The sequence below is a fragment of the Myotis nattereri genome, assembly GCF_964212035.1.
Source record: "Myotis nattereri genome assembly, chromosome: 4".
Lineage (NCBI taxonomy): Eukaryota > Metazoa > Chordata > Mammalia > Chiroptera > Vespertilionidae > Myotis > Myotis nattereri.
The window spans coordinates 83,145,685-83,157,759 of record NC_138079.1 but is presented as its reverse complement, the minus strand read 5'-3'; the positions used below and the strand labels follow the sequence as shown (position 1 = coordinate 83,157,759).

The 12,075-nt window shown below is 54.8% G+C and overlaps 1 protein-coding gene across 2 annotated transcripts in view; it reads right to left on the bottom strand.

Moving 5' to 3' along the window:
* The window catches only part of CLIP2 (CAP-Gly domain containing linker protein 2), a 68,218-nt gene that overhangs the window by 41,396 nt on the left and 14,747 nt on the right, over positions 1-12,075 (bottom strand). For both annotated transcript variants that reach the window (XM_081089739.1, XM_081089738.1), the window contains exon 2: positions 9,298-9,488. In XM_081089739.1, the coding sequence (XP_080945865.1) occupies positions 9,298-9,421 (124 nt within the window). In that variant the 5' untranslated portion in view covers positions 9,422-9,488. The remainder of the gene's footprint in view (positions 1-9,297; positions 9,489-12,075) is intronic.

The window sequence follows — 12,075 nt, the reverse complement described above, 5'->3', positions numbered from 1 at the left end:
CTCAGCAAACCCCCGAGGCAGCGAGAGTCTTAAAGCTCACAGGATTAGCTGATCCTTTCCTAGACGCGGGCATGAGGACATTTCTTTCAGGTTTCAAGTTCAAAGTAGAACTTGGATGGAAAGGGCTAATGGACACGGTGTGGAGTGACAGCAGCTGGTGGCCTGGTCCACAGTGGGTGGAGGCCCAGGTGAGAAGGCATCCTCCCCTTTCCACAAGGACTCAAGTCCCACCTGCCTGGGGAGGCAGGGACAGGTCCTTTCCACATCTGCCCATCTCAGCCGCTGAGGGTCAAGAGGTCAGTGCCCCTGACTTCAGAGCCAGGTACAGTATGTTTTAAAACTTCGCATGGCACACCAGTGTGCTGCAAAACCCTGGTTAAAACCGCTATCCTAGAGGAAAGCTAAGAGCCCTCTTCTCTCTTCAGAAGCAAACTTCTATTCCCGTTTGGTCTTCCTGGGAGCTGCCTCCCCATCTCTCCCCCCCGACTGGCTCTCCAACAGAGCCCACCGTGGCATCAACACCCCGGCCCATGAAACAGCAGCTTCTCCTCCTATTGTCCTCCACTCGCCTTCCCAGCAATCAAGCTTTCCTTTCTATTTAAATGTTTATCACAGAGGTCTTTCATATGCCACGGAAGAAAATTAGAAAACATAGGTTAGCGATTTTTTAAAAATTAAAGCACCAATAGTCCTATCATACAGACATGACACAGTTAACGCGTTGGCGTGTGTCTCTCTAGGCCTTGTATGCACATGCACATGTGCTGCGTAGCTGAGAGCACAGCGAGGCCGTATAGATAGGACTCGGCCTCCTGCGCCTGGAGAGGAGGGTGTTTCCCATCCGGCACCATCGAAGGAAGTGGCTCCGTCCGCTGAGGAGACTCTGCTTCCCAGGCCCTCTCTGACCCTCAGCTCCCGACCCCTCCCCATGGACACTGCCGGAGGGAGGCCGACAGTGCCCCTTCCGAACCTGTGGCTGCTGTCCCTGCTGTCCACCCTCTCGGAAAGCTCCCTGTTTCTGTGACAGGACTGGGGGCCTCTCTGCCTCTTCCACCCTGGTGGTCCTTCCCAACAGGACAGCCTCTGTCCATTCCTCCTCCCACCTACTTTCCAGCCAGTAGCTGCTGGTCAAGGCTGAACAACTAGCTCTCTGGGAGAAAATAAATAAATAACTCTGATCTGTAGCATTTGCCAATTTCCATGGTGTAAATTTTCCCACCCTGGCCAATTTCAAACTACCAGCATGATATCACTGAACATGGTGCTGGGAGAAATGATACAGTATTTCCACCACAGAATAAATAACCTCAAAAACACAGATATTATAAATCTTACCATGAGTAAAATAATAGCAGTATGAGGGTGCAAACACTACCAGAAGTACCACCAGAAGTCATGAGTTTTGAACATATTACCTTTGTTTTTTAATAGAATTTACTTAATTGTAAATTTACACCATCTGCTTTAAAAAGAATAATGGCTGTGATTAACATCTGACTGGCAAAATTCCTGAAATTTCACAACTGGTCCTTGTGAGCGGGCATGGGTTGGCACTACCACACCACCAGTTCCAGCCCAGCCCACACCCTGGATGGGTGGCTGGTCCAAGACACGTATACATTCTCTACATACCCCACAAATGAGAGATCGGAAGAGGATACAGAGAAGCTCCAAGTCCCTGATAGTCTCCACTCAGAGGGCAGGGGGGAGAGGGGAGAGGCAGTGCCTGGGGAACCCTGACCTACACTGTGACTGTGACCCCCACATAACCCTACCCTCTCCGGAAGCTTCAGCTACTGCCTGTATACTGACATACTTCTGCTTTTTAAAAGACACTGATAAATCCTCCTTGTAAAAGATCTAAATGACACCGGAAGATACAGAATGAAGTTGGGCCCTAACTGCCCTCTCCAGCTCAGATTCCTTCCCTGGATACCAGACCTGCCCACCTAGCAGCTGCCTCCTCCAGGATGTCCCCCAGAATCTCACACTTGACGTCCTGAACCAAAGGACCCCCTCCCCCGACCTCCTCTAAGAGCTCCTCCTCTGTCCTCCCCATCTTGGAAGTGCCCCCTACCCATTCATTTACTCAGGCCCTGACCTTCATTGCTCCTTCCCCTCCTACCCCAACAACCTAGTTACCCATCAAGATCCAGCAATTCCACAGAAGAAATAACTCCTAAATCCACATTTCTGTCTAGGGTCTCAAAGGCCCCTCCCAAGTTTAGGCTCTTGAAATTTCACACCTTGCTCAGCACAGCAACCTCCAAAATCGTCTCCCAGACTCTAGTCGCCCGCCTTTGCTCCAGGCCCTCCTCCAAAGCCTTCAGAGTGAGCCCTCTGCAAGGCAAACCCAATCACGCCATCATCCCTCCACCCCGTCCATTTGAAATCTTTAGATACAGATCACTTTTTATGTTACCTTTTTGCTTTTTAATGCTACTTTTGTAATGAACTATAATAACAATGAAGTACAATGTTTTCAAGAAGAAAAACTAAAATAAGGAAGGTAATCTTTGCCCCATTTCCCAATGAAATAATTTAGAAAGAAAAAACTAACTCACTGTCTTGTCATTCACAAAGCCAACAAAAAACAAAACCTGAATCTAAGTGCCCCAAAAGAGGGGAACAGTGATGCAAATTATCAAGCCACCCTTAAAAATTATTCTCGCAAGGAAATGTCTCTGATGTGATGCTTGAGGAGAAAGCAAGGTTTCAGGGTGTCCCAACACACAGCACTGAGGCACAAATGCCTGGGGCTGGGGGAATGGGGACACAGGGTCAGGACAAAAAAGAATCCATTTGAAAAAACACAAGCAGGGGCTTTGCAGGAACCCACAGGGACAGCTGTGCTGTTAAGTCTGCCCCTGCCGTGAGAGGCCAGGGGGAACCAAGCGCGCCTATGCTAGGATCCGGTCCCTCCAGGAGCTGGTCCGTTTCCTAAATGTCCCAGAGAAAATAGTTCCACAGGGTGTTAATGAGTACAATGAAAAATAAAACTTATTCTCAAACTGCAAACAAGCTTGAGAACCAGTGGCTTAAACAAAGCTAGGGTTATGTTGCTGCAGGACTTTTCAGAGCCTTTAAAGTGCACTGTGGCCACTTGGGAAGGGCTATAAATAAGGTAACCACACGATTCATCAGCCAAAACCAGGCACCTTGGAGGGAAAGGAGGTGTTATTAAGACAGCATCATGCCAAGACCACAGGTGTAAACTAGGGCTGCCCCAGGCCGAACATGGCCGCCCTGGCCTTGAAGTACAGCATTTCCCTCTGTCATTTCCCTAAGGAAACCCTGCCTGCCCATCAGACCAGCTCCAACAGCCCTCATCAGCAGCCACCCGCCAGGGCTCCATTCTTCCTTGGTTCTGCACAGTCTGCCTTCCAGGATACGCAGCTGCACCCCACCCAGAACCCAAGCGCTGGGAGGTGGGGCCCATACCAACTCCTCTCCCCATCCTTGGAGCCCCAGGACTGAAATGCAGGCTGGCCGTGACGCTGAACTCCCCTCCCTGGTGGCCCCAAAGCAACATACATAAATGCCCACAGCCCCTGAAGAGGCTCTCTGCTCTAAGCTCCCCCTCCTCACCAGCTGGAGCTCAAGGCATGGGGCACGAAGAAGGGACAGGTCTCCATGCATTCCTCATGGGAGCCTGGCTTTGCCACCATGAGCCCCCAGCCCAGTTCACCCTGAGGTCAGTCCAATATGGCCTTCAGGGAGAGCCGAGTCCATCCGTCCCAGCGCACCCTGACCAAGGCAGGGCCCATCCCTTCTGGCTACCACAGGCCCTGCACCCCCCTGCTGCACTGCCTCCACCACCCATCCCTGGAGAAGGGACGGCTCTCAGCCACTAAGGGGTGGGCCTCAGTCCCAGGGATTGCTCATCATCCTTCTAGAGCCAAATGGAACTCAGAAACCCCCTGCCATTCCCTCTACCCCCAAATCAGGAGGGTAAAGCCACCTCCCAGCAGACTCAGCCAGGGACCCAGGGAAGAAAGAAGTGGGCGGCTTACCCTGGAAAGAGCAGAGCCAGCTCCCCATGGAGGAGCCCTGCTGCCGCCACACACCGGGGCAGGCAGTGCTGGCAGCTGGGCCCCCGCCCCCTGGATCAATACCAGTGACATCAGGAGCATTAGGAGGCTTCGATGCCCCTCCCCTCCACAGCCCAGCCACAAAAATGCTCAGCTTGGCTTTCCCCATCCTGAGGCCATTAAAAAGTTTAGGATGTGGTTGGGGAGAGCCAGAGAGGTTGACCTTGAAGGGAGGGAGTGCTGCTGGGGGCTGTGCTGGCTGGTCTGGCTCTGCAGGGCTGGCGGCCCTAATTCTGCCCAGGTTTGCACAGCATCTGGGACTAGTCACTTACAACAGGGATGATGCCTCCTGCCCTCCCAGGGAGCAGGGGTGCCAAGGTGAAAGACAACCCTTTAGGGTGGGGTGGGGTGGGGTCAGTGTCTAAGACTAGAGGCCAGCTCTGGGGCCCCGTTGGGGCAGAGCAGGCTGGCTGCCATGTCTGGAACACCCAGGAAGTGCAGGGGTATCCAGGCCCAACTCAGTAAGCCAGAACTAAAAGCTCTGGGGCCAGCCCCAGGTGGACCCTTTGTGGGGATCAAGATATAGGGGTGAACCCCACCCCGAGTAGCCCGCTCCCTATCTGAGGGGAAATCCACGCATTCTTCCTTGACCTCCTGTGTCCTGGGTCCGCAGCATGAGGAATGGCCGCAGGCACTCTAGGGACAGCTGTGACCCGCTTAATAAGAACAGCCCACTCCTCCCACCCTGCCCACCTGTCCGGGGTCTGAGCTGAGTGTGTAGAGCTGGGTCTGAACTTGGGGCACCAGCCACCCCACCAGAGGCCCGTGGCTTGAGCCAGCTTTAGACCTAGCCTAGCCTGAGTCTCAGCTCCAGCGCCATCGCTCTCTGGCCCTGTAACTCTGGGCAGCTTAGCTGAGAGCTCCAAGCGTCAGTTTTCTCATCTTTAAAATGGGGAGAAGAGCAGTTCTCTCACTGGGCTGTTAATGAGAAATGTGATGCGATGACTGCTGCAGAGCCTGCCTGTGACATAGCGAGTGTCAAATTTTGTCCCTCCTGGAGAGGACACCTCTGGGGCTGGACCATTCTGTGCGGGATGGGAACGGTCCTTCAAGGCCTGCCTGCCCCCTCGGAGCAAGGGCAGAGGGGAGGGCCACAGTGGCTGTGGTCTGTCCCTTCACTCAGCACAGAGTCCGCCCCAGGCCTCTGCAGTCAGCCCTTCCTATTGGAGCAAATGGGACGCCTGGCCTGGCCTGCCCCGACCTGGGGCTCAGGAGGGAACCCCATGGAAGGGCTGAGGGCCCCTGTTCACAGTGTGCCGCAGCCCCCACCCTGCCGACCACTACAGGCCGCTCCTGGCCCAAAGGGAGGGCCGTATGCCAGCAGCAGTCCTGGGCCGCCAGCCTAGAGGCCTGAACCCCCTTCTCCTTCAGGCCCAGGATAGATTCCAAACCCCCAGGTGGCCCCAGGCACAGCCCCCCAACTCCATCTGGGGCCCTGACTCATGCCCTGGACCTTAGTGACCGCCCCCCTTGCCCACTCACACTGCTCTCTGGTTCTCTGACATCTCAAACCTCAGGGCCTTTGCAACCACTGTTCCCTCTGCCTTGATGTTCTTCCCCTAACCTCAGCTGGGCTGGCTCCTGTCACTCAGATCTTTGTACCGTGTCACCTCCTGAGCAAGACCCTCCCTGACCTCCTGATCAGAGCAGCCTCCAAGTGCTCCATCCTGTCCGACTGGGATGCCCCGGACCTTGCTGCCTCACTCAGGCCTTTGCCCACAGGTTTGTCCCAGACACCTTCCTGCACACCTGCTCGGACCACCTCTCTGCTAGTGTGAGAGACCCCCTACAACGGCCCCCTGGTTCTGCTGCTCTGTGTGTTACAGCTCCTGGGACCGACACAGGCCCTCCATCTCACGGGGAAGGGGGCAGGGGCATCCGTCCAGGCCCAGCCCTTGGCTAGACCCTCTGCCAGGAAGCTGAGCTCATGCTTTGGGAAGCAGCCACAGCCCCGATTCCCAAAACAGATTCCAGCTTTTTACTGTCCCCATCCCCAACCAGGCTCATCTCTTCAGGCTCATCTTTCAGGGCCCCTGCCCCTCACACAGGGTCCCAGCCTCCGATGGGGGCAGCACCTCCAGCACCTCAGAGAGCAGATGGCCAGTTCTAGGGGGTAGAGGAGGCAGCCTGAGGGGCCCTGCCCTGCTGCTCCCACCCCCCTCCTCTCCAGAGACTCTTGTTATGAGCAGGGACAAAGCAGCTCTCCCTTCCTTCCCCTCTCACAGGGTTTCTCTGCCTCTGCCAGCTCTCCCCTAGCCTGGGTGTCTGCAAAGGCAGCTGGTGCCAGAGGAGGGAGGGCACCGCCAAGCCCAGCTGCAGCCTTTCACGCCCACGTGGAGCACAGGGGCATGGCTCTGTCATCAATCAGACATTCATGGAGTGGCACCTCCTCTCTCTGGAACAGCCCTTTGGGGTGGGGGTGGGGGGGCGGCCCAGGCCAAGTCAGACCACTGGCCCCCACCCTCCGGGCTCCCAGGCCACTGGCAGTGTGACCCGGAAGCAACCAGCACGCCACACCGTGCGCTCCATCCCCACTCCCTGGAGGGACTGCGACGCAGCTGTTCTAAAGGACGCAGCTGTTCTAAAGGACGGCAAAGACACCGCAGGCACCATCCAAGGTGGAACAGGATGCGGGCACAACCCATGATGTAACGACTAAACAATATGCGCAGCAGGGAAAGACGGGAAGGGAATCGTCACAGTGGTGGCTGTGATTACATTCAGGGCAGGGATGCTTCTTTTACCACTTTCCAGTTTTCTGTAATGAGATTACAGATGGGTGGAAGGAAAAGAAATTACTCTTTAATGAGTTCTGTACCTGCAGGCACTTCACATTCCTTCACTGACACGATCTCAGAGATGCTATGCTCCCATTAGTGGCTCAGAGAGGTTAAGTAACTCAGGGGCAGAGCACATTACATCTGGATCAGAGCCACATTCAGGCCCCTCTTGACCAGGGGGAGCAATGAGGAAAGGACTCTCTCCAGTAGAGAAGAGGGTCAGGGTCAGGCCTGGCTGGTGCCCTTCTCCAGAAAGTAGGCTACCCACCGCCACTGTCATCACCCCCCTGCACCCGACCAAGCTCAGCCCACTTGGTGTCTTTGCCCACGCTCTACTCCACTGCCTCCTCTTCACCAATACATCCTCCCACTGTCAAGGCTACGCTCTTTCAGGCTTCCTCCAAGAAGTCTTCCCTGATGACCCACGTATGGTGGTCAGAGCCCTGGCAGTGAGTACAAATATCCTCACCTGGGATATTAATGAGAAATATCTGACCAATTGCCACTGGTCTCCTCAAGCCATTCTTAACCCCCGCAGCCCGTTCTGCACGTGGTGGCCTGAGGGATGTACACATGCTGTCATTCCTCTGTTAACACCCTCCCACAGCTCCCATCACCCTGAAACCCAAAGCCCCTGCCCTTCATCATCTGCCTCTGCCACCCTCCCCAGCATCATTCACACTCCTCTCCACCCAGACTTGCCTTCTTTCTTAACAAACACAGTCCATCCCTGCCTCATGGCCTTCGCTCCGCTTGTTCTCTCCACCTAGAATGTCCTTCCCGCCTTGTTTTCTCCCGCCTGGCCTCTTCTCATTGCTCAGGAGCCTCCCAGGAGTAAGGAAGGTTTGCCACCTCAGACGGGGAGTCTGGACCTGCCTGTGTAGGTCCCCCGTGGCCACACCACACAGCTTCCTCACCCTGTCATGCTGGCTGTTTGGCTCTGCCAGGGACCTGGTTCTGCCAACTGCCCAAGCCTTTGGCTCAAACTCTCCTTAACCCAACCCAGGACCCAGATTTCCCAGTCTGGCCTCTGGCTATTCTTTTATCTCCCCAACTTCTGCGCCAATCAGATGACATGGAAGCATTAGACCTTGATGGCTGCAATATACTCAGAGCAAGGATCAGTGCCCAAAGATGTTCATCACAGCATCTTTTATCAAGTGAACATAAAAGTCAGTCTCAATTTTCAACTGAAGAGAATGGGTTAAGGAAATTTTTCCAATTCCTTCTATCATATTCCTTTTGATTTACAACCCTCCAGTGGCGTCCTGCTGCTTTTAGGATGTCAGTAAAACTCCCTGCATAACCCCAAGCTGCCCCCGCCCAGTCCACCATCTCACCAGCACGCTTCCCACTGGTCATATTCAGCCTCACTCACTTGCTTTCCCTCCCTTGTACTCACCATACTCCCTCCTGCCACTGAGCCTTTGCACATGCTGTTCCCTCTGCCAGGAATACTCTCCCTTCTTCATCTAGTAAACCATCACCTTCCAGACCCCAGCTTGCACGTCCCCACCTCCCAGACCTGGGCAGGCCCCCATTACAGGATCTCATGACATTCAGTCTCCCCACCAGACTGGCAGCCCTGAAGGCTGGGACCACATCCGGTTTTGTTCAGAATGAGAGTCCAGCGGTCAGGGGTTAGGACTCTGTCAACAAACAGGCCCTTGACTTATATTTGTTGATGAATGAACAGAGTATTTTCCAGCCATTAAAAATGATGAGCATGTGAAGTTTTAATGATATGAAAAATTCATCTAATCATATTGAATGGAAAAAAGCAGATTTTCAAGTTGTAGATGCAGAATGATAACACATAGGTTTAAGGGGGAAAAAGAGTAAGGACATAAACCAAAATAATAGTTGCCTCCAGGGGATGGCAATTTTACTCCTGCATCAAACTGTCCACATATCCCACAGGGTCCATCTTACTTTTATGATCAGAAAAAGCAAGTCACTAAGCAATTCCCTTCTGTTTGCCCCCGGAGCTGGTTCCTCCAGCCAGGGTGTCCTCTGCCCACCAACAGAAAGACCAGGGTCAGATAAGGAAAGGTTCAAGGGCACGGTTCTGGGTGGCAGACAAGAAGGCTGGTGGGAAAATGGGCTGGCTCCACTAGGACAATCTCAGATCCTGGAAGGGGGAGAATGGGGGCAGAGAGGCGGTGGAGTCTGAGTGACCTTGGGCAAGATGCCAGGCCTCCCTGGAGCCCCATTTTCTCATCCGCAGTGGAACCCGCCTCCCGGGCTGGGGGAGCATGAATAGATCGGCGCACGTACAGCCTGCATGGGTGCTTGTCACTAGTTGTTCAAGGGATCACAGTCAGACAGAAAGAACGTCCATGTGCTGCCGGCCTCCAGTCGGTCACAGAGCGGCTCTTCCGGGAGATCCACGCCCCACCCAGCCCCTTACCCTTGGCCCTGCGCACCTTCCTTGGAGCCGGTGGCTGCCGCCGTGGCAGAGGCTGAGGCTGACCCAGCAGACGTCCGGCCCATGGGGCTCGAGTGTTTTCCCCCACGGCCGGGGGGCTTCAGGCCGCTGGGCTTCTGCATGGTGGTGCCACTCAGTGGGTGGAAAAGGGCCCGTGCAGGTCACGTTCTCCCTGCCATCGTCACTCACCTGCGGGTAGAGGATAAGAGTGATCACATCATAAGGTCACCCTGATACCAACACCGCGGGACTCCAACACTGCCAACACTGTGAGGCACAGACCACCATCACCCCTCTTCTTCTACATAGGGAAACTGAGGCACAGAGCAGCGGCAGCTGCCGGGAGCTGGTCCATGCTTGCTGTTTCAAGGGACCTGGCATATATGGCATACTGTTCTTAATATGTTTGCTCACCTTCTAGGCACTATGTGTTTTAACCAAGGTCTCTGAGAAAGGTTGTTTCCCCAGGTAGGGATTTTCCCCTGAAGTTAGGGAGGGAATAAAACCTCTTAACTAAGTGCCAGGTGGGTAATTAATCACTTTAACTACAAACAATCATGCTTAAGCTACATAATCTTTACTCCCTGGAATGGAGATAAGAAACGCCCTAACCTTTGAAATAGAGATTGATAGGATTGGAATCAACTGGTATAAATACAGATGTAAGAAGACAGAACAGGGAGAGACAGAAATTGGCACAGAACCTACACAAAACGTTCTCTAGAGACAGAAGAACTTCGCTGGAGAGAACATGGCAAAAGATCCTGGACAGAAACTGGCCTCAGAACCTAGAGACAGAACCTAGCGAGAGAACATGGCAAAAGATCCTGGACTGAACCTGACTACAGAAATTGGCAAGAGAACCTGACTAGAACCTGGTGACTGAACCTGGCTGGAGAAACTGGACAGAACCTGGCTGGAGAACCTAGCGAGGGAACATGGCTACAGAACCTGGCTGGAGAACCTGGAGAACCTGGCTGGAGAACCTAGCAAGAGACCATGGACACAGAACCTGGCTGGAGATCCTAAACAGAACTTCGCTGGAGATCCAGACCAGAACTTTGCTGGAGATCCTGGCTAGGCTGCTGATCAACTGAACGCTGTCTCCGTGTCATTCCTTCTTCGCCGACTCCGTCCACACCTTTGGGGACCCCGGACCAGCTGGGGTTGGACCCCGGCAGGCAGCAAGAGTGGGCCCAGTGTGGCAGTGGTGCTGCCAGGACAAGTGTCCTGGTCTGCTGGACTCAGAGGTTGGGCACGTTCTCTTTGCCCACCTCCTGGGCCCAGGAGGTGAGAATCAGGAGCAAACTGGCTTAGGGTCTACAGCAATGCTGTATGAACCCCGAAACCCCAGGCCAGGGTCACAAGGGCCTGCACAGCCCCCAACAGCTGAGCATGTCCCTCACCACAGAGCACAGGCTGGTGTGGATTCTGACATGCACGGCAACCCAATGAGTTCACCTCCATCAGCCCCCAGACTCTCTAGGACTAGCCAATAACCCACACCCCTCCTGATGCGTCTGACAAAGCAACATCTAACGTCATCAACCAGCTCATGGCTCTGCCTCACCACACAGGCCTCACTCCCGCTCCTGGGCTCACCCTCCCAGCACTGCCCACTCCACCGGTGCGGGGACATGCACACAGAGAGGCCTCATCCCTCGCCAGCACGGACTCACGTGCCTCTGCCTACTCTCCCCCGTTACAGCTCCCTGCCTCTATGACTACAACAGGAAGGGCATGACGCGTACGGTGTCCGGGGTGCACGGGGCACTAGCATTTTACAAAGGGGACCCTTGAGAGGGGAAGCCTCCAGTCTCCAAGGCATAGAGGACAGGCCACCGTCCCCTGGCCTCTTCCCCCACTGTCCTGTGTGCACACCCTCTTGCACCGATGTCTACAGAGGCCACACCGCGGGCCTGGCCCCGTTGTGCCTGAGCTCGGGAGCACACCGTCCAGTGGGGAGAGGGAGTGCAGAGCACCACGGGCGAATGGAGGCTTCTGCATGAAAGCCTGATGCCCTCAGGACCTGAGGAGGGGAAATCGAAGCCTCTGGGCACTCCACTCCGACGGAGTCAGGGATGCCAAACCCTGCGCCTGTCCAGCCATATCCCTATCCCCCCTGGGTCACGGAACATTACCCCTTTAGAGAACCCTTTCTCCACTCTGGGTCCACGTGTCTTATGGGGCTGACCCCGCACACGCTCCTGGAGTAGACATGACGCAGACCTGGTCAGAGCCCTAGTGGTTCACTGAGGGGGAGTCACGTGACCCGAGGAGCATCAGGGCCTGGACTCTGGCTGGAACCTTTAGGAAGAGGTGCTCTCCTTGCCGCGGGGCTGCCTGGGTGTGGGATGGACGCCAGTAACTGCAGGGCCACCCCAGCTACAGCCTGGGAGAGTCTCCAGGAACAATGCCAACACAGAGAAAGCAGAGCTGAGTGGCTGGACTTGGAGGGCCTGGATCCAGCTGAGCCTGAAGACGGTCACTTGAGGCCCTCGCTTACATCAGCCAACACATCCTCTCTCTCTCTCTCTCTCTCTCTCTCTCTCTCTTTCTCTCTCTCTCTCTCTCTCTCTCACACACACACACACACGCACACACGCACACACACGCGCGCATCATTTCCTCTTTTTGCCTAAACCTATCTGAGGGACACCATTGCTTGCAACCACAAAAGTCCTAACTAATACAGAAGCCAACCTACAATGCTCACGACAGGAATACAGTGTCCTCAGAACGGCTCTCAGGCCAGCAAGATGAGCCAGCAGCTTCT